This window comes from Stegostoma tigrinum, chromosome 17 (assembly GCF_030684315.1).
Source record: "Stegostoma tigrinum isolate sSteTig4 chromosome 17, sSteTig4.hap1, whole genome shotgun sequence".
NCBI classification, from domain to species: domain Eukaryota; kingdom Metazoa; phylum Chordata; class Chondrichthyes; order Orectolobiformes; family Stegostomatidae; genus Stegostoma; species Stegostoma tigrinum.
Window position 1 is genome coordinate 43944763 of NC_081370.1, and position 22508 is coordinate 43967270.

General features: G+C 38.9%; 1 protein-coding gene across 3 annotated transcripts in view; it reads left to right on the forward strand.

The window, feature by feature from the left end:
* Nucleotides 1–21720, forward strand: part of LOC125459334 (chromatin remodeling regulator CECR2-like) — a 69796-nt gene extending 48076 nt beyond the window's left edge. For 2 of the 3 annotated variants that reach the window (XM_059652125.1, XM_059652126.1), the window contains exons 13-19: nucleotides 269–395; nucleotides 1545–1882; nucleotides 3631–3756; nucleotides 5220–5880; nucleotides 8388–9708; nucleotides 18166–18268; nucleotides 20019–21720. In XM_059652125.1, the coding sequence (XP_059508108.1) occupies nucleotides 269–395; nucleotides 1545–1882; nucleotides 3631–3756; nucleotides 5220–5880; nucleotides 8388–9708; nucleotides 18166–18268; nucleotides 20019–20024 (2682 nt within the window). In that variant the 3' untranslated portion in view covers nucleotides 20025–21720. The remainder of the gene's footprint in view (nucleotides 1–268; nucleotides 396–1544; nucleotides 1883–3630; nucleotides 3757–5219; nucleotides 5881–8387; nucleotides 9709–18165; nucleotides 18269–20018) is intronic. The other variant, XM_059652127.1, reaches the window with a different exon arrangement.
* The last annotated feature ends 788 nt before the right edge of the window (nucleotides 21721–22508 follow it).

Here is a 22508-nt window from a genome sequence, read left to right on the forward strand (position 1 = left end):
AAAGCTGCCATATCTCCTGTTTCCCTTCAACGACCAATGCCTAAAGATATGCTGATTAATTTTAATTGATAGTCATTGCTTAACCAGTACAAGTTACTGAACATATCACTCTGTTTAATGGCAATATGGTGGCAAGTAATGGTTGACTAAATTTTGCCTTTTAGAAGTATAATATTTTCCTTATCTCTGACAGATCTCTAGTGCCATGATTCTCATTGTCATTGCAGCGGTAATGCTTATTTCTATTTATTCATTCTCCTATTTATAGGAACCAATGGATCTCTCAACCATTGAAAATAAGCTAAGCAAAAAGAAGTACAGCAGTAAATGGGCGTTTGAATCAGATTTTAGGCTTATGTTTGACAACTGTGAACAGTACAATGGGAAAGGAAATGGTTAGTTTGATACCTGATCATGTAAAATGATGCTTTAAATTCTTAGCTAACCTGAGTCAGTACCTCTTCCTACTTTGATTTCCTTTATACCAAGTGGTTGGTGGTGTAATGCTTTGCGACAGTCCATGTTTAATCTAGATGCTCAGTGATTTAGCCATATGTGAAGGAAAAGGTCAGTGACGTACTTCCTTGAACCCCTGAATAGACATGGCTTACACCATAAGAATTTGAAGCAGAAATTGAGTTATTCACACCATTATTCCAACTGATTAAGTTTCTCAACCCCATTCTCCCACCTTCTCCCCATAACCTTTACTCCTCTTTAAAAGTCAAGAACCTATCTATCTCTGTCTTAAGTATACTCAATGACCTGGCTTCCACAACCTTCTGTGGCAGTGAATCCATAGATTCAGTTTGGCTGAAAAAGTTTCTCCTTGCTCCATTTCAAAGGATCTTCCCTTTACTGTAAGGTTGTGCCCTTGGGTCCTAGTCTCTCCTGCTAATGGAAACATCTTCCCAATGCCCACTCTATCCAGGCTTTTCAGTATTCTGCAAGTTTCAATTAAATACCCCCTCATCCTTCTAAACTCCGAAGGTTGAATATAAACCTAAAGTCCTCAAAGATTCCTCGTGTTAAGCCTTTGGTTCCTGGGATCATTCTTGTGAACATCCTCTGGACTCAGTTTTCCTCCGGATCAAGTTATGATAACACCTTCATTTCACTCCAAAACAGACATACTATAATTGTTACAGTTATGAACTTTAAAATATGTTGAACAGAATGGGACATGAGAATGTATTGGTTTTGCATTTGCCTGAGGCACAATATATTGCAAATATCAAAAGACTCTAAGTATATTAAGATTAATTTTTGACATGGTATATTGAACAAACTGTTCCAGGTTATTATGTATAAACAGATTTCTACTTCATGCTTTAGCATATTAGTTCATTTTACACCTTTTTAAGTTTTTATTTGATGTAAAACATTGGGTTCTGTTAGAGAAATTTAAGGTTTTGGAGTAGATCTGTCAGATCTGTTAGAGAAATTTTACTGTTTTTAGTTTTATTTTCAAGATCTTGATTTTAGATAACTCACTTACAATTTTTAATTTAATTTAATCTTTCCTACCAAACTGACATATTTAGAGTATACCCAAATGGCGCGAGCTGTAGAAAGGTGCTTCAACAAAGCAATGGCCAAGTACTTTCCAAAGGATGAAGTGGATAGTGATGATGATTTCCAAGTTAAAATGATGTGGGAGAAGAAAGACAAGCACAAAAGCAAACTTAATCACTTGGCTCATGATGAAACTGAGATGCTCACTGAAACAACTGATCGTGTCTGTGGAACACAAAAAGTCAATGGTTTTGTAAACAGTCACCCAACCACCATCATTGCTGATTCCAGCAAGAAGGAAGGTGCTGACCAGCAGCTTTGCAACAAGCTACCTTTACCAAGTCAAATGCAAATTATGGAAGAAAAGGCAAGAAAATTTTCTAGTTTTTCATACTGTTGAATTAACTTGCTTCATCTCACCAATGTTTGTCCCTGAGCTGTCTCATTCAGTGAGGTTAGACACTGGTTCATATGTTAACCAATGACACAGTCTGTTGTTGACTCTGGACACTTGCTGAAGCTTGCTTTGAAAGGAGGGAAGGTGGAGCATGGGTACAAATGAAGAAAAAGCCTGATCAATCCCACCTAAGGCAGCTAAGATGATATTGTGGCCTTGTCAGTTTTTCCTACATTCCGGTAACAAAATACTTAGAATAAAGGGTTCTTGTTTCCCCGCTTCATTTTGCCATTTCTTCCATCCAGCTCAAGTGCTCGTTTAAGAGGCGGTAATTTTTAGATTCCCTGCTAGAAACTGATCAGGCCCACAACTATGGAAATTAAATTAGAAGTTGTAGGAATTCATAAAATCTTAGAATCTTACAACACAGAAGGAAACCATTTGCTCTGTCGTGCTTGTGCCTACCTTTTGAAAGTACTATTAATTTAGTCCCACTCCTTCGTAGTTTTCCCCATACTTCATGCTGAGTTCTCTTTTAGTATATATCTAGTTGTCCTTTGAAAGTGTCTAATTCTACAACTCTTTCAAGCATTGCTTTTCATATTTGAGCACCTGTGGTTTGATTAAACTGGACATTAGTACACAATTTGGGTTGTACCCCGCCCTGACGCCGAGCAAATCCTAATGATTTTTGATGTCCAGGTCACAAATTTTCTATAATAATGACAACAGTATTGTCTGCATTTTCTGAAACTTTCTTTGTTGAAACTGACAACATGGGACTCCTCATGAGAACAGAGAGAAGTTGTTGAGAGTTATTCCCCATCAGTGTGCGTGCTTTGTGGATCTCCATACTGCAATTGATGAGAAACCCTGAATTGAACATTTTGCATTTTATGTAATTGGTTTATGTTCATTTACTGAGTGCATAGATTCTTGCTCTGCTTAATGATTATCCTTCCTGACTGCGTCTCCCCACACACATGCACACACCCCACACCCCATCCACTACCACGGACCCAGTGCCTAGTTTCAGGTTAAACTTGGTCTTTCAAACAAAATGAACAAAGCAAGATAACAGGGTGTAGAGCTGGATGAATACAGCAGGCCTCGCAGCATCAGAGGAGCTGGAAGGCAGATGTTTCGGGCCTAGATCCTCCTTCAGAAATTCTTTAGAAAATAAACAATGCATCAGCACATCACAGCGTAGATGTTGCTACCGGCGCACAATACTTCATTTGTTTTTTGTTTCATGTATTCCAGTACTCACCATAGAGTGCAGTATCAAAACAAAAATTTCAGTTGCTGCAGAAGACGTTGGGAACTGCCATAAGTTAAAGCAAGCAAATGATTGTGTCAACCAAGATTTATGTAGAAAATCTTTCCATTTACTGGGAATGATTATTTTAATAAGTTAGGATTGTTCGAAATGAGAAGTGGGTGATGCCGTTGATCAGATTAACATTAAATATAACAATTAACTCCGTCAGGTCCAATGTAATATAAAAGAACTGCCTTTTTGGTACAGAGGTTAAGTTGTGAGTTAAATTGTGCTGACATCTCCAAGAATAAAGTAGAGGCACACTTCAGAACATTGGCAAATGACTGAATAAAGCCTTGCTAAGGGATGCACCTTATTGTGGGCTTTAGCTTTTGATCACTTGTGCTGATTTCATTCTACCTTTACCTACTAAATCTCATTTCTTTTCAACATGTAGAGAAATTCAGTCAGCAGCCCACACCCATGTTCTGAAGTCGTTCATCAGTCCCCGATTCCTAAGGTACCAGAACGGATTGTGATGGAGCCAATACGGAAACGGTTTCAGCAACAATATCGGATGCAGGTATTTAGAGCTACATCAATATCACCAACATAACTCCTTATCCAGTGTTTTTATAATGTATTTAGTTTTGAGAAGTAACATCTTGTTTGAAATACTTTGTTTTAAGTCCAGTAAAAACTCAGTGTGCCACCAAGCTGCTTTTGTTTTTTTTGCATACGGTTGCTATCCTGCTTATATTGCTGTAACTAAATGGCAATATTATAATGTATTTCTTTCATTTACTTCTAAAATGTATTAAAATAAAATAGCCAGCAAGTAGTATACTGCTGTACAGTACGTTAATATTTGATTGGGCAACCACGTGTTTTCCAGCTTTTAACCTTGGGGATTTGTTTTTAATTTATTCCTGTCTGATTTAGATGAAGCCTCTTCTTTCTGTTAGTTCTTGGAATTTGGAAAATTTCAACCGGCTTTCCCTGTGCTCAAATTCATCACTATTTGCCAATTTTACTTGGAAGGTTGTGTTGCAAGCTGCTGTGATAATAAGATTTGTACTGTCATAGGGGAGCTGATATTAAAACACATTTTTGAATCACCTGTTTCTGCTATAATTGACCTAGGAGATGTAGAATGTTTAATTCCTGGAGGCTGATAGAGCTTACTTTCATGATAAGAATTTGAATTTGCCAGCAAGCGAGCTCTATTTACTTTAGTTGTGAAGATTTAGGGAGATGAAAATTAAGTAAGGATTGATTTAATATTGGGTCTTGATATAAGTGAAGGTTAGGTCTGTTGCTGTGTCTACTGAACTTCTGTTTCAAAGTGAGCTCCATCTATCATCATCTGAGTAAGGATCCTTGAGAGAGTGCCTACCCAGTGTCTCCTCTTATTTACTGCATAGGAGGTGGCAATTGACTCATCATGTGCCATTTCTCCAATTGAGCATCATCCCCAGTTACTCTTTCAGATAATAACCCAGTTCCTCCTCAAATATCTGATTGAACCACACTGTGACTGGATATTCCAAATCCCAACCACTTGATATATGAAAAAAGGTCTTCCTTGTGACTGTTTGTTTCTTTTGCCAGTTACATTAAATTTGTGTCTTTTGTTCTTGATTATTCTTGCAATGGGCGCGGTTTTTCCCAATCTACTCTGTCCAGATCCTATGTGTATATCTCTTCTGGAAGTAAATCAGTTGCAGCCTCTCCCATTATAGCTTTGTAACTGAAGTTCCTCATCTCTGGAGCGATTTGGATGAATTTTCATGTATTCTGTCTCATGTTTTCATATCAAATGCGTGGTTCCCAGTACTGGACAAATACTCTGAGGCCAAACAGTTATTCTGCATAAGTTTAATGCAACCTCTTTGCTTTAGTACTTTATCCTAGGCTTTAAAAAAGTGGAATACTGTATGTTTTATTGATAATGCAATCAGCCTATCCTGTCACTTTAATGACTGTCAATGCACAATAAATCCACAAAACAGCCTTTGAACTAGTGTTTATTCTTTTTTTCCTTAGCAACAAATGTTGATGAATGGGCCAGTGACGCCTGCTTCAGTTGGACCTAGTTCTACAAAATTACAAACAGCTGGCCTTTCATCTGATGGTCATGGGGATGCACCACCTCACACTGGTATCCCTGCTGACCCCGTTGGTGTCCAAGCACCAAAACATTCCCCTGTGTGTAAACCAAATAGATCTGCAAATCTGGGCCTTCAACAGACTCAGGCAGAAACACTCAGTTCCCAATCAGCCACTGCTGTCCCAATGACACACGGAAACAGAGAAGCAACTGTAGAGCCATATGTGTCGAGTGGTGATTGTCATGTGGCAGATATAAATCAGACGAAAGCAGCAGAATCACCTGGATACTTGAACCATTCCAGTCACCATCCTCAAGACAGACTTCCAGAAGGGCAGCCTAATCCCATGACACATCGGGCAGTGTCAGTAGAGAAAGCAAGTCCTGTTGTGCAGACTCATCTGACAGCAACAAATAATTCAATAAGTAAAGCTAGAAGTCCTGTTAAAAATGAAACTTTACCCAATGCATGTGGAATTTCTGTGCAAAACAATGAACTGCATCTAAGTCAACCTAATGTGCAACCTTTCGATTTTAATCTGGATAAATCTCCAAGCAGTCCACTTGATCAAACCCCTCAAAGAGCACCTGTTAAAGGTAACTGATTTGAATGCCATAAACTGTTACATTAATTGAATTTTATAACTAAACATTTCCTGATTTTTAGTTTTTACTTCTTAGTGAAAACGTGCAGTTGTTTTGACCAGTTGATATTTTTAGATGTGTGCTGCATGTCAAAATACAGCAAAATCATACAGTGAAATGTTAGAATGTTGAAGTCATAGACGGGGAAGACTGGCTTTAGTCACATTCTGCTTAATTTTCCGGTTTGAACTTTGTTAAATCAGAAAGATACAAGGATGTAGCAATTCCGGAGAAGGAATAAATTGAGAGATTCTTATGCCGTTTTGCCACCACTCGTGGCTAGATTCAGCTGCATGATTTATCATAGTTGAGACATTTTTTTAAATGGAAGAACACATTGAGTAAAAAGGGCTTCTAATTTTCTTGTTCAGACTTCGGAGACAAAAGAGTTCAATCTAGCTGGTATTGTAAATTTAGCATTACTTTAGCGCTAACTATATGTTTGACAGTTGCAGTACCTAATGGATTTTTTTTTTTGAAGCCTGCACACTTTCCTTAAAAATAGAACTTTGGAATTAAAAAGATTGTCAGCTGTAGCATCCAAAAGTGATTCTAGTCACTCTTAAATACACCAACTGTGAAAACTCATCAGAAATGTTCTTCCATTGTTTACTATTGGATAGAAAATAGTGTTAGAATATTACAAATTTGCTGTACAATGTTGCAAAGAATAGCCATAAGTCTAAGGATTGGGGGCATTTCAGAAATAAGCAAAGGACTACCAAAACATTGACAAGGAAAAATATAGAACATGACAGTAAACTAATCAAGGATCTAACAAACAAAACTTTTACTGCATGTAAAAGGGAGAGTAGCTAAAGTAAGCATTGTTCACTCAGGCAGAGACGGAAGAAGTTATTACAGAGAGGCCATTAGTAAATGGCAAGGGCATGAACAGTTATGTTAAGGTTAGAAATCTGAAATACAGATAGGGTGCTGGAAGCAGATTCAGTAAAAACTTGGCATTGGATAAATGCTTAAGGGGGAGAAAATTTATAGGTTTGTAGGAAAGAGCGGAGGAGTGGAACCTAGAGTAGCTCTTTCAAAGTGCTAGCAGTGACATGATGAGCCTCCTCTATATGAGGTTCTATGTAAGTAGGTACACCAGGTGGCATTTCAAGCATTGGATATGTTTTTGAACCTTCACACTGACACTGAGTCATAGAGTCCAACAGCATGGAAACAGACCTTATGGTCCAACTTGTCCACGCTGACCAGACACCCCAAACTGACCTAATCCCATTTGCCAACATTTGGCCCATATCCCTGTAAACCCTTCCTATTCATACACCCATGCGGATGCCATTTAAATGTTATAATTGTACCAGCCCCCTGCAGCATGAAAATGTTACCTCTCAAGTTCTCACATCTATGAGTGATGCAAAATTTATGTCAGTTTCTAAAAAGAAAAATAGATATTGTCGCACATTCCTTGCACACCCCTGTAGGTAGATTTAATGGTGAGGGGGTGTAACAAAGTCTATCACGTGGCCAACCTGTTGCCTACCTATCCCTGACTTTTATAAAATTTTGTGGGAGGGGAGATGATGGTACTGCATAGCCCAACCCATGTCACCCTGCTGTTGGCCTCATCCCATCCCTATTTTACTGAAAACAACAAGAGGCCTGTGCTCTGCAGGAAGCCCAATAGCAATACTTGCTAGAGCTGGGCATGGGTGGGAAGATGTTCTTTTGTGGGTCCTCTATATTCATTGGCTACACATACCCTATCCTAAGGTAATATTTTCTCCTTTTATATCCCCCCCACCCACAACCTCCACAGCAGCTTACCTTGATGTTCAGCTCCAGTAATTAACTCCATTTTGAGTCCATTTGTAGTCCTAGTAGTTGCCACTTCTGCCTTGATTATATAGCAGCTGGCCATCTGAACTGGTGGCTCTGTAGGCCATGAGGGGTGAAAATATGACCTCCATCCTGTGACAGTGGCTGGAGGTCATATTCCTACTAGTGGGCTGTGGGGGCAGCTGCCACGATGTTCTGAAACATTCATCCTCATTATTTAAAAGATATGATTTAGAGGTTCTGAACTTAAGCAATTAATTCTCCCATAAATCATGAGCATTGTTCAAAGGATATGATTTTCAGGTTTAGAAAACTTTACTTAGGACAGAAAGTAAATTTCAACTTTTTTTTGCAAACCCTTCATCTATGTTACTGCACATCTTTACAAGGTTTAAAATTACAGAGGAGATAGTCTACTTCTATTACAGTGTAGGGCAAATTACAGGTGCACACACATGTTTTGAATTATACAGCACTGCTTTTTGCTTTAGTTCAGTTAGTTGAAAGATTTAGATTTTGTATTCACAGCAACATCTTTTTCTACCCTTGCTGCAATCATCTGTTCAATTGTTTATTGGGTGGAGTAAATTTGATGTCCTGGATTATGCAAAGTTAACTTTGTTTCTAATTTTTTTTTGCATTTTAAAACTTTACAGGTGGACATCCAGATCAAACTACCTACAACAATTTGTTTTCTACAGATCAGCATTATCTGGTGAACAAAGAGCCTACTTCTAATAAAGTAACCCCTGTAAATACCTCAGCAGCTAATCTACTTCAGCAAGACACTACAGGAAAAAGCACAGAATCAGAGAGACTTGGTGGAATTTTAGCACTTAAGGAACAGAAATTATTTCAAAGCAATGAAGTTGGAGAAAAAGACTCTGAAGGATGCAAATTAAGGGAGGAGCAGAATTTGTTACTGTCAAATAGTTTAACCACTAGTGGAAAGCAAAGCATGCGAAATCCTACATCAACAGAAAATCTGAGACTAAAATTAGTGAACAATGCAGGAACACATTCAAATCTTTCTAATTGTAGTGGAGGAGCTATTGATAGTGTTCAGCATCGAAACCCTGCAATGCTTGTTGCTCACCCTGACACAAGGCATCAATTTGGATCAGTGCCAGCTTACTTGCACTATGTGGGCTGCAATCCTGAGAACCTGGCATCAGCTCATTCCTTTGTCCAACATGCTCCTCATCTTATGGTGATTCATCCAATGCAAGGCCAGGGTTCTCATTTGTACCAGCATCCGATGGAGCAGCAGCTGTCCTGTCATTTGAACAATATTGGCTATCACCCGCAGCAGTCAATTCAGACTGCTGTAATGCCTGATAGGAGTTACCTTGCAGGGCAGTCTGGTTTGTACAACCAGTCACCACTTTTATTCTTAAGAGAGGGCAGTGGGCAGTCGCAGGCAATTTTAAGGGAAAGAACTGACATGTATTCTGAGCACCAACCATCAGAAAGAAATGAATGCAACCCTGTGCATGAAGCTTCAATACAAAAGCAGAAAGGTGAGGCATTAGAGAGAGTTGTTGTGGCTTCCAAGGTTGAAAACAATGGGGAAGCTAGTACACATGGTAGGTCACAAGACTATTTAGATTTTGAAGGCCAAACTGCAACTAAAAGGCAAAAGGTTATTCATTCAGTTTCTGCAACTTATAATACTAGTCAAATAACCAGTGGAATTTATTCACATCAAATTTCACACCCTGCACTTTATGCTAATGCACCATCCCATAATGTACAGAGACTGCCTTATGGCCAGACATATAATCCACAACTACTGCGTGTACGTTCAGTAATAACATCAACATCCAACCATGTGATACCCCATCAAGTGATGAATCAAGGCCCATTTGGAATGCAGTTACTTAGTCATTCAGATATGAAACCTAACGCTTACCCTGGAACTGTAATTGTACAAAGACCACCATTCAATACAAGTGGGGATCTCTACTTGATGAGAAAGTGAGTATAATTTATGTTTTCTTTGATCCATGAAAGTAAACATTGTTACAATGTAACTTTACAAAAATATGGTTAGATCACATGTGGACTAATGAGATCTGAGCACCAAATCTTAGGGAGAAGACTTGGGGTTAGGAAGATGCCGTGGAGGGAGTACATTCGCCAAAATGATATTGGACTCCAAGAGTTAAATGATGAGAGATAAAGCAAACTTAGGGTTGTAGTCCTTGGAATTCAGATCACTTTGAATGATTTAATCAAAATATTTGGGATATTAATGGGACCAGATAGATAATCTGTTTCTTCTGTTTCGAGAGTCTTGAACTACTGTGCAGATTAAAAGCTAGGGCTAAGAATGACATTAGGCATCACCTCTATATACCAGTTGTAGTGATGCTCAATCAGTTATTAATTTGAAAAATGAGTTAGTGGAAGATTTTGTTCATCAGTGGAAGTAGGAGCATTGGGAAGTAGAAAGAGGAGTAAGCCATTTGGCACTTTGAGCCTGTTCCATCATTCAGAAAAGCCTTAGCCAATCCAGTTGTGGGCCCAGCTCCACTTTCCAGTCTGCAGTCCTAACCTTTCGATCCTTATCAAAACTCCCTCTAACTCAGCCTCAGGTAGAAACATAGGAGCAGAAGGAGGCCATTCGGTCCTTTTGAGCCTGCTCTGCCATTTTTCATGATCGTGGCTGATCGTCCAACTTAATAGTCTCATCCTGCTTTCTCCCCATAACGTTTGGTGCCATATCTAGTTGCTTCTTGAATACATTCAGTGTTTTGGCATCAGCTACTTCCTGTGGTAATGAATTCCACAGGCTCACCACTCTGGGTGAAGAAATGTCTCCTCGTCTCCATTCTAACTGGCCTACCCCGAATCCTCATACTGTGACCCCTGGTTCTGGACATAGCCACCAATGGGAAAATCCTCCCAGCATCTGGCTTGTCTAGTCCTGTTAGAATTTTATATGTCTGTACGAGATCCCTGTCTCCCCGTCAGTCATCTGAACTCCAGCGAAAACAATCTTAACTTAGTCAATCTCTTCTCGAACGTCTGTCCCCACCGTCCCTGGAATCGGCCTGGTAAACCTTCGCTGCATTCCCTTGAGAGCAAGAGCATCCTTCCTCAGAAAAGGAGATCAGAACTGTATCCTAGGTGTGGCCTTGCCAAGGCCCTGTATAACTACAGCAACAACATCCCTGCTCCTGTACTGCATAAATGTAAAGACTCAGCCTACCTTAAATACTGCATTCTGAGAAGGCAGCTCCACACTCAAAAGACCCTTTGAGATTAAAAAAAATGTTGTCCTTGTCTCTGTCTTAAAAGGAAAATCTCTTATTCTTAAACTCTGTTCCTAGATTTAGTCCCCCACTTAGGGAATTGTTTTCTGGAATTCACCTATCCAGTCTCCTCAAATCTTGTATGTTTCAATAACATTGCCCTCCATTCTTGTAAGGCCTAACCCATTCAACCTTTCTTCGTAAGATAACCATTTATCCCATGAGTGAGTTCTCTGAACTGTTTCTGAAGTAACTACACAGTTTTCAAGTAAGTCCAAAACTGTACACATTATTCCAGATATCATCTCAACAACATTTTGTGCAGCTACAATAAAGCTTTCCCACTTTAATTTTCCATTATCCTTGCAGTAAACCAGAACATTCTATTTGTATCCTAATCACTTGCTGTACCAGCCAACTAACTCATGTACTGAGACATCTAGAACTTTATGTACTATTGAGTTTTTAACCCCTCTGTATTTATATAATTATAAAGTCTACAAGTCAAAGTTAGATCACCGATCAGGCATGACCTCATTGAATGGGAGAGCAAGGTCAAGGAACTAAATGGCTTACTTCCATTCTTGTATCCAAGGAATAATTTATTGAAGATCAAACTTTTTTCTTAATTCTGACTGTAATGAACCATCTAATTTTGCTGATTCACAGTAAAGGATGCTCCATGAAGCTCTGTTAAGATCAGCAGGTTTAGTCTTGCTTGGATGAAATCACCGTGACAAAAGAATTGGAAGAATCTCACTTTCTATCATTGTCCGACACTCTCTTTCTTCTGTGCTTTCTCATTTAAACTAGCTTTTTAGGGGAAGGGAATTTTAACTGGGAATTCAAATAGGGTAAAATAAAATCTGGTTTCGAGACGAGGTAGAAAAGCTGTAAATGAAGCTGTAGAGCAGAAAAAGCAAAACCTAAGATAAACAAGGGTCAAATGACAGAATAATGTTAAGAAGACAGAATTAAAAGCATTCTGCTTGAACGTATGCAACATTTGCGATTAGACAGATGATTTGATAGTGTTCGTAAAAGGGTGCAATTTAAATGCCTTTTATGAAGATGTGGCTGCAGGGGTGACCATGCTTGGGAACTGAATATTAAAGATAATTTGACATTTAACGTGGGTTGTTACAAAGAAGTGGGTTAGTACTGATTATAGGGGATGGTGTCAGTATTGAGAGAACATCTCCAATTTGGAAGGAAAGGATGCAGAATTGGCTTGGATGGAGCCAAGAAATGGCAAATGGCAGGAATCACTGGTAGGGAGTAATTTATAGACCACCAAACTGTACTGAAAATGTAGGGCACCATATAAAACAGGAACTCAGATGTGCACATAACTTCAGGCTAAATATAGGCTGGGTAAATCTGAGAACCAGTGCTGTGAAGGAAAAAACCTGGAATGTGTTAGATCATTTTCTGGAGCAATTGGTTGAGGAACCAACTAGGGAGCAGCCTATTTTAACCCTTGTTCATAAGTCACTGAAGGCTAGCATACAGTTGCAGCAGACAGTTTGGAAGGCAAACAGTATGTTGCCTTTAATCATGAGAATTTGCATACAGGAATGAAGAAGTAATGCTTCAATAGTATATAGCACTGGTGAGACAACTGTGCAGTTCTGGACCCCTTGTCTAAGGAGGGATATACTTGCCATAGAGAGAGTGCGGTGAAAGTTAACCAAACTCATGCCTGGGTACCATTCTGTGAGGAGAGATTCAAGAAACTGGGCCTGTATTCTTTGGTGTTCAGACAAATTCAGGATGATCTCCATTGAAATTTAGAGATATGAGTAGATGCAGAAAGGATGTTTCCCTAGCTGTGAGGTCTAAACCAGAGGTGACAGTTTCAGCATAAAAGGCATGCCTTTTTAAGCCTGAGATGAGGATGAATGTCTTCACCCAGAGGGTGATGAATTTTCAGAAACCTTAAGACCATAAGGCAGGAACAGAATTCGGTTATTCAGTCTATCAATTCAGCTCCAGCATTCATTCACGGCTGATTTGTTTCTCAATGCCTATTTCCTGTTTGCTTTCTCCCTGATAAAACCAAAGAGGGCTATGGAAGATTTGTCACTAAGTAAATTCAAGGCAGGGATTGATATATTTCTTACCACTACTGATATCGAGATATGGGAATAGCGTCATTGCCCCATACTGTCCAGGGTTGTGCAGGCTATGTGGATTAGCTATGGTAAATGCAGGGTTATGGGGATGGGTTGCTGCTCTTTGGAGGATTGGCGAAGACTCGATGGGCTGATTTGCCTTTATCGCACAGCCAGGATTCCATGTTCCTAATATTCCATAACGGACTTTGTTCACAGTTGAATTTGTCAAAGAATTGTGATTTAAATTTGCCCAAAATACAATGTATAGGTTTGACTAAGGAGGATTGATGAGGGCAGAAAGATGATGTGGTCTGTATGGACTTCAGTAAGGTGTTTGACAAGGTTTGTCATGGTAGACTAGTTAGCCAGGTTAGGTCACATGGAATACAGGGAGAACTAGCCATTTGGATACGGAAATGGCTCGAAGGTAGAAGACAGAGGGTGTTGGTGGAGAGTTGCTTTTCCAACTGGAGACCTGTGACTAATGGCATGTGAAAGGATCAGTGCTGGGTCCGCTGCTTTCCAACATTTATATAAATGATTGGAATGTAATCGTAGGACATATGTTTAGTAAGTTTGCAGATGACACCAATATCGGACATGTAGTGGACAGTGAGGAAGGTTACCTCAATACATGGGAACCTTGATCAGACAGGTCATGGGCCCAAGCGTGGCAGATGGAGTTTAATGTAGGTAAATATGAGGTCTTGCATCTTGGAAAGACAAATCAGGGCAAGACATGTATACTTAGTGGTAAGGTCCTGAGGAGTGTTGCTGAACAAAGAGACTTTGGAGTGCAGGTTCATTGTTCCTTGAAAGTGGAGCCAGAGGTAGATAGGATAGTGAAGAAGGCATTTGGTATGCTTGCCTGTCTTGGTCAGTGTATCAAGTCTAGGAGTTGGGAGGTCATGCTGTGGCCGTATAGGACATTGGTTTGGTCAGTTTTGGAATGCTGTGTGCAGTTCTGGTGTCCCTACTATAGAAAAGATGTTGGGAAACTTGAAAGGGTTCAGAAAAGATTTACAAGGATGTTGCCAGAATTAGAGGGTTTGAGCTATAGGGAGAGGCAGAATAGACTACGGCAATTTCCCCTGGAGTGTCAAAGGTGATGGGTGACCTTTAGAGGTTTATAAAATCATGAGGGGCATGGATAGGGTAAATGGACAAGGTCTTTTCCCTGGGGTGGGGGAGACCAAAACTAGAGAGCATAGGTTTAAGGTAAGAGGGGAAAGATTTAAAAGGGACCAAAGGACCAACTTTTTCATGTGGAGGGTAGTCTATAATGGAATGAACTGCCAGTAGAAGTGGTGGAGGCTGATACAGTTACAACATTAAAAAGGTGTCTGGGTGGGTATACGAATAGGAAGGGTTGAGAGGGATATGGGCCAAATGCTGGCATATGGGCTAGATTTATCTAGAATATCTGGTCAGCATGGACCAGTGAGCCAAATGGTCTGTTTCCATGCTGTACATCTCTACGACTGTGTGACTGGATTAGTATTGTCACATAGCATGTAATTATGAGAGCTTGTTCTCTTTGTTAGATGAATACAGATGGTTTTAATTTAATTTGAGAAAATGACAGGACAAGCTATTTTTAAATCTTTCAGAAACTTTGGCTGACAGTTTATTTTGGTGATAATTGCTAAAGATCATTCAGAGCCAGAGCTGCTGTCGCATCATGCACTTTTACCTGCATGTTGTCTGGAGTTATGGATGGTGATAGTAGAGTCTCCAACTTTGTTTACATTTTGCTGACCATGAAGCACTCTTGATTTTTACTGTCTTCCATTGGGCATTGTGTTGGAAGGACTTTTGCAGGTTGATACCCAACTGTTATGACAGCACCTTTCTTGGTCATTGAACCCTGGGGTCGAACTCAACTGTGGAGCATTTGATCAAGTATCGTCACAACCCAGTGTGCCACATTACCTCAATGTCTATTTTTAACCTACTTTAATACATTATGGGCCATTTCTCTCAAGTTTCTTTTGTGGGTTGTGCACATCGCTGGAAGGCTAGCATTTATTACCCTTCTCTAGTTCCCACTGAGAGGGTGGTGAGGAGCTGCCTTCTTGAACCGCTGTAGCCTATCTGCTGTGGGTTGACCCCCAATGCCAGTGCATAGAGAATTCCAGGATCTTTACCCAGTGACCGTGAAGGAACAGCAAAATATTTCCAAGTCGGGATGATGAGTGGCTTGGAGGGGAACTTGTAAGTGGTGGCGTTCTCGTGTATCTGCTGCTCTTGTCCTTCCAGATGGAAATGGATTTGGAAGATGCTGTCTAAGTGAGTTAGTCTTGAGACTTTTTCTAGTGTTGTTCAGCCATTCACTAAGACACCAAGCACTAATGATGTGCCTTGCCCCTCAGCAGTTCTGACTCTCCATAGAAGCAACAGCCAGTTGCCATCTCTAGGTGTGTGTGAAGTTGCATTGTCAGTAATGTTAGGGACCAATGTCCTACGCTATACCAGGTTAGCGTACTTGAAAATTAACATTGACATTCACTATTTGTGATGTAAGGTGTGTGTTTTATCTATTTTTGAATGTAATTTATTTTCAAATTTGCATTTGAGCTAGTGGCATGTGGATTTGGTCTGTGTTCAGAAGGCAGTCAATGATCAACTTGCAAGTATTTCCATCACTGTGGTGATTTCATTTCACACAATACGAGAAACCCTTCCTGGCAAATCATGGGGTTTGGTTTATATTGGGAGGGTTTATGATTGCACAACATAAATAGTGTAGTGCATTTGGTGATCATATACAAGATTCTGGAATTTTTGGGGAATGTTTGGAGGTAACACAAAAGCTTTTGGGTTTTAGTAGAACAGTTGGAGATGGTTCAGTAAGGATTTACCAGGACGGTTTGAGTTAAAGGGGAGGCAGGATAGGCTGGAAGTTTTTTCACCGAAATGTGGGAGGTTGAAGAGTGACCTTATCGAGGTTTATAAAGTCATGAGGAGCACAGATAAGGTGAATAGCACAAGTCTTTTCCCTCAGGTGGGGGAGTTCAAAACTAGGGGGCATATTTTTAAGGTGAGAGGAGAGAGATTTAAAAGGGACCCAATGGGCAACTTCTTCCACATATAGGTTTGTTAGAACGTGGAATGAACTGCCAGAGAAATTGGTGGATGCAGGAATGGTTACAACATTTAAAAGAGATTCGGATAGGTACATGAATAGGAAGGGTTCAGACAGATATGGGCCAAATGTAGGCAAGTGGGACTAGTTTAGTTTGGGAAACCTGGTCAGCATTGATGAGTTGGACTGAATGGTCTGTTTCCATGCTTTATGACTCTTAAGACTTGGCTGAAGCTGTGTGAAGAGTTGTTCCTAAGAAAGGAACATAGTTTAGAACTGTTAAGAAAGCAGTTACCTCGGAATAAGGAGTTTAGTGTAAAGATTCTAGACCAGGAGTGTGTGTTTAAAGCCTGAAGGGGTTATTTGAAACTGAGAGTCTGAGAAAGTATGAAGGCTCCAGAAAAAGGCTAATGTATACCCCAAGGTAGGGCCTGAATTAAAACAAAAAGCCCTACAGATGTCAAATTAGAAGGGAATTCTCTCTGTGAGCGCTGTAAAAGTGGGTTTTAGGATTGTGTTTTATCATGTATTTCAAATCTTTAAATTTGTGTTCTATGTAAGTAATTTGGTTTAACTTGTTTTTATTTCTTCTTTGTAATAAACTGCTGTTTCATTATTAAAACCAAATATGCAGCATTATGTGCTTAAATTTCCGTGAGAGACCATTTTATTTTTTCTTTTAAAAAAAGTCTATCAAGCCAGATTTTAATCTGGGATCTGATTTGTCCATTAATAACATCAGTTGGGATTACAACACATTTAAGTTCCAGTTCATGGTGTTGAGTAAATATTCATACCTGTGTATCCAGTGTAATATGCTGAATTGGCAACTTGTCCTGTAATGCAATATGAATGAGGAAAGAAGTTGATCCAAACATTCAACCACAACCTGGCTTCTCAACTTGTGCTCTACAAAGTTTATGACTCTGGGAGAGGAGAAATTTTGTTAACTTTGTCGTCTTTTGTTAATTCCAAGTTGTTCTTGGCACGGAAAAACATTTTAATTATCCATTAATTCAAACGGAATAATTTTAATAAACCAGTGAAGAGAGGGAATTTTTTTGCACCATGATAGTTTGAATTAACAAATGATTCAAATTAAGAAGAGTTGATTTGTATTGGCTTATACATACGCTTAAATACTTAAAAAGAAATTAACCTGTTATGAGTCTGTAACTTGTTTCATAAAGAATGACTTATCAGAGCATGTGTTTGCTGATTGGCAACAAACTATGTGTAGCATTTCTGATGCAAGGTCTAGGCCCAAAACGTCAGCTTTTGTGATCCTAAGATGCTGCTTGGCCTGCTGTGTTCATTCAGCTCCACGCTTTATCTGTGTGTAGCATTGCCTGTTTCTTTAAGGCAGCAGGTTCTGATTGTTACAGCAACCTGATGTCACATAGGGTGAATGTGCAGATATTCTAATTTATAGTCTATTATAAGACAGTTACAGTTGCTAAGAGGTTTATAGGCAAGAATGGTTAGAATTAAAATGAAAGCAAAAGCTATTTTTTTTTATGCAACCTGACAATTTGACAGTTGCAAATTCAGCTAAGGTGCAATATGTAATATAGCACTAACCTTATTTTACATTCAATTTGGGTCTTTTGGGAATATTTGACCATAGTTGTCAAAAGTGGAGTGGTTATGATGTAAATTCATTAAAATTTAAATATGAATATTGACCAGTTTAAGTAGCTGTATCGGTGAGTATTTACTCCATTGTAAGCAAATTCATGCAGAAATATTGAAATTACAAGGCAGGAGGAGGGTTGCAGCACTTGTGTAATGCTAGTTTTTCAATTGGATTTATTATAATCCTGTGTGCCTACGTTTTCCTCACATCCATTTTAAATATAACTGGAGTATTGCTCAAGGTGAAAACTTAAAGTCGAACATATAGGTTTTCATTCTAGTGCTATTTGTAGAGCTAACAAAAAAGAATAGAAACAAAGGTGTTCTACTATTTATTTAGCCTGCTGCCTGATTACCCAGTTCTCAAACATATGGGGAGAAGGGATCCTGATACAATGCCACAACCTCAAGATAAAGTAACACCCACTCCTTGTATGAACCAGGTATGTGTCTGATCTTTCATGCAGGGAAATATTTTCAGTCATTTTGAACACTACAATGCAGAAACCGATCATTCACCTGTCAAATCCACTGTGTTTTTCAAGAAAGGACATCTAATTTTAATTCCAGATCAGTAAACTTAGATCTCAGATCAGCTTGACACAGTGGGAGCAATCACTTCTCAGTCAAAAGCTAGTTAATTTAGCCAAAGCTGACCACACTGAAAATTGAAGTTGAAGACTAAGTTCTGCATTCCAGAGGTGTGATGTGTTTTCAATGAGACTTTAAATCCTAATCCTGTCTGCTTTTAGACTGGGAGGAAAAGACCCCATGACTGTACTTTAAGAAGGATGGGGGAATTCTGGTGTTTTGGGCAACATTTATATCTCAGTCCACGTCATCAAGGTGATTGACCTTTATGACTAAATAACTAGGAAGGATGTTGTGAAACTCGAAACGGTTCAGGAAAGATTTACAAGGAATTTGCCAGGGTTATGTGGAAAGGCTGAATAGGCTGGGGCTGTTTTCCCCAAGGGCTTTGTGTGAGAGGAGACCTTCTAGAAGTTTATAAAATCATGAGAGGCATAGGTTGGGTGAATAGCCAATGTCTTTTACCAAGGGTGAGGGAGTCCAAAACTAGAGGGCATAGGATTAAGATGAGAGAGGGAAAAGATTTAAAAGGGACCTAAAGGGGCAACATTTTCAGAGGGTGGTGTGTATATGGAATGAGCTGCCAGAGGCTGGTAAATTCTAATATTTAAAAGACAACTAGATGCGTGTATGAACAGGAGAGGTTTTGAGAGATAGGGGCCAAATGCAGGCAAATGGGACTAGATTAATTTAGGATATCTGGTATGCATGGACAGGTTGGACCAAAGGGTCTGTTTTTGTGCTGTACTGTGATGCTAAGTAACTACATATATTTCAAAATAAGAATGTATTACTTCAATAGTTCATTGGCTATGAAACCCAGTGACCCTTCCATTGGTTTGAAAAATTAAAGTCAATTCTTTCATTCTTCTAAATTAAAGGAAACAATAATCAATATATTACTTGATGTAGCATGCAGTGATGTCATGAAGTCCTGTTATTTCACAGCTTTCAGATCTTTCCTTAATTTCTGCATATGTTATATAATATACCTGAATATGTGAACCAGTGAGCCTGTAATTGAGTTTTAGTCACTCATTGGGTCCCATTGCATCAGCAAACTCTTGAGAGAAGAGAAAGCAGACCCTCCTAATTTTTAATGATTTGTGTTGGTCAATTAGCTGCTGCACTGTTGATGGGGCAAATGACCTTCATGTAGTATTAATTAATAGGGTGAAATAAGCTGAAAGAAAACAAGAGTTGTAATTTCAACTAGTATATTTTTCAAATCACTTTCAAGATATTTAACAGTTGTCAGAACCTGCAACTGGTTGCTCTGAAGCTTGTATAACAAATTGCACATTCGATGACATCTGAAGCTATAATAAATTTAGTTTGCAGCACCACCTGTTGATCCATTGTTTTTAGAATCTGAGCCTGCTCACTGACTTGATATACAATAGATATTTTAACTAAAACTTCAACCCAGGTCATTTATTAAAACTAGATACATAAAAATGTAACTGGAATGTTCTAAGAGCATAGTGTTGCTATTGGGTGGCATTAATTTTTCAATTTTTGTATTTAAAAATTAATATATATAAAGCACATCTAATGTAATTTTTTTAAACCTCCCCCCCCCCCCCCCCCCCCTTTCCACAGCCCTGAACAAACACTTTGATGCAGCGTGGATGTGGCTCAGGAATCTCATTTTAAGCACTGAAAAATACTGTTGTAGTATTACAGCTGATTTAACTGTGAATTGTAGCCAAGGACCATTTCTGTAGTGGAAGCTTAAACTCAGGTTTATATAGTGTGAATAGAAAATTTTCCATAATAAGAATTTGAAATAAAGTTAAGTTTGTTACACATTTATTTTGACCGGAAAATGTTTTGTAAACTGCCTTAAAGAGTATGTAAATTGTATTTAAAGTTTGCATCACCTTGCTTGCAAATTTGGGAAAATCATAACAGGAAAGAAAATAATTTATTAATTGTATACGCTGTTCATTCCAACAATTAAAAGGTATTGTTACCACTAGAAAGCAAAATGAGGATAAAAGTGTGTTTAAACACATTGTGACATTGGCAAACAGCTGCTAAACTGTGACATTAGGTTTTTTCTTCTGTTTACTTTTTAGTATATGGATTCAAAAATGGTGTACAATTAGTGTTGTACTCAATGTACTTTATTATCTTGTATGCTGTGAAGCTGCATTTGGAATGCTTTTTGCAGAACAGACCTTTTGAAAAGGTGGCCTTTTGTTCTCAATTTGCCTAGTTAGGAATATTAATGAATTGTAGGGGTATATGAATTCTATTTTGTTATTTATGTATTAAATGTTTTAAAAAATCTGAGGAATATGTATGGCTAATTGAAAAAAATGTTTTGCAAACTTTAGAGTACTGCTGTCTGTCTGTGTACCAGCTGCACTGTTTATATGGCTCTTCTCAGGAATAAATAAAACTTTTGTGTATTCCACCTGTCATAAGACATGGATTTTAAACACCGCTTTATCATTCATTGTAAATAACTGAGCTATAAGATTATTTGAGGGAAATATTATGTACTCTATTTTTTAAAAAATTTGCAGTTTGAGATAACAAACAGACATTACCTTGGATCATGAGGCCTTGGACACTGCAGCCTACTTTTAAGGAAACTGTGTACCCTACCCATAATTTTCTGTCCTATGCGTGGATATTAGTAAGCACCACGCACTTCATTTTCACTAAGTATCCTCACTTTGTGTGGAGCTGCTGTCCGTTCCACTCAAGATCGAATCCTAATATTTTGTGGCTGTTTTACAAGCACTGTGGACAAGAGCATAGCTACACAAAAAGTGATTTTACAGTCATCCTATCCACTTTTTCTGGTTTATATGTTCCTTCATCGATACCATCAGACTGCATGGATGATTGAACTCCGGTTTGTTTTACCTCCCTGTGACATCTTACGCCTGCATAGTATATTGAAAGTGACATTTGTGGGAAGAGCTCAAGAAAGCTTTTCAAAAAGCTAGAATTTTGTGCTGCAATAAAATAAAGAATTGGAGTAAAGAGGTTTCAAGAGTTATATTTGTTTGTGTTCTGTTCGGAGGAATTTGTAGTCGTTGAGTTATAATTTTAACTTTTAAGATTTATCTCTAAGATCTGTGCTGTTGCCAGAATAATTGAGATGCAGGTCTGGATGTAATGGGGAATGAATTTGTATATAACAGGTAACCTTGAATGCTGGTGAATGTTGTGTAATGCATATACCATGCTGCCTGCTGAATTTGAGTTAGTTGAGGGAAAAGATTTCTGAGTGTATGAGTCTTGAGGGTTTGTGACTCCTGTCAAAGGAAAGGACAATGGAACCGGATTAGGCCATCTGATCTGTTCATAATTTAATAAATAACGCTTGATCTGTAACTTGACTCATTCACTGCCTTATCTCCATTTTTGTTTATCCTCTTGCCTGGTGCACTTCTACTGAATTCAGAATGTTGGTATACATTTCTGGAGTAGCTGGGACTTGAACCTGGGCTCTTCCCAGTTCAGGGGTAGGGATACTATCACTGCACCACAAGAGGGCCCTTCTTAGAAATTTCAGACCCAAAGGAAGAACGCAAGTGTTGGAATGATAAGCTGCACATGTTATTTCTACCTGCTCTCGTTCTAGGGTTACAACAATTTTGGTGTTCAGCTGGAAAATTGGGTGGCCCTGGTCTTGATGGTTTACTTAATAGACTGCATGACTGTCAACAAAGTTCTGCATTGACACCACCACAACACGTCCCCCAACCCTGGTGTGCACTCACATAGCAGAACTACTCACTGGATGGTTTCTTCAACAAGATGGAATGGAAGGTGGTTGTGTACATAAAGTCAATTGTGGCAATGAACTGAAGTGTTTTATCCCCATAACAATATAAATTGCTTTATGATGCATTTTTGTGACAGCTCTGCTGCTCGGCCTTTGTGTTTCAAATTCATCTGATCCTGATGAATTACTTGTTATTGGACTGGTAATCAAGAGGTCCAGACTAATGCTCTGGGGAGGTCTCCACAGAGCTAATGGAATTTGAATTTAACAAATAACTCCCAGAATTAAAAGCATATCTCAGTAATAGTGACCATGAAACATTGTAATTAAAGCCCTTCTGATTC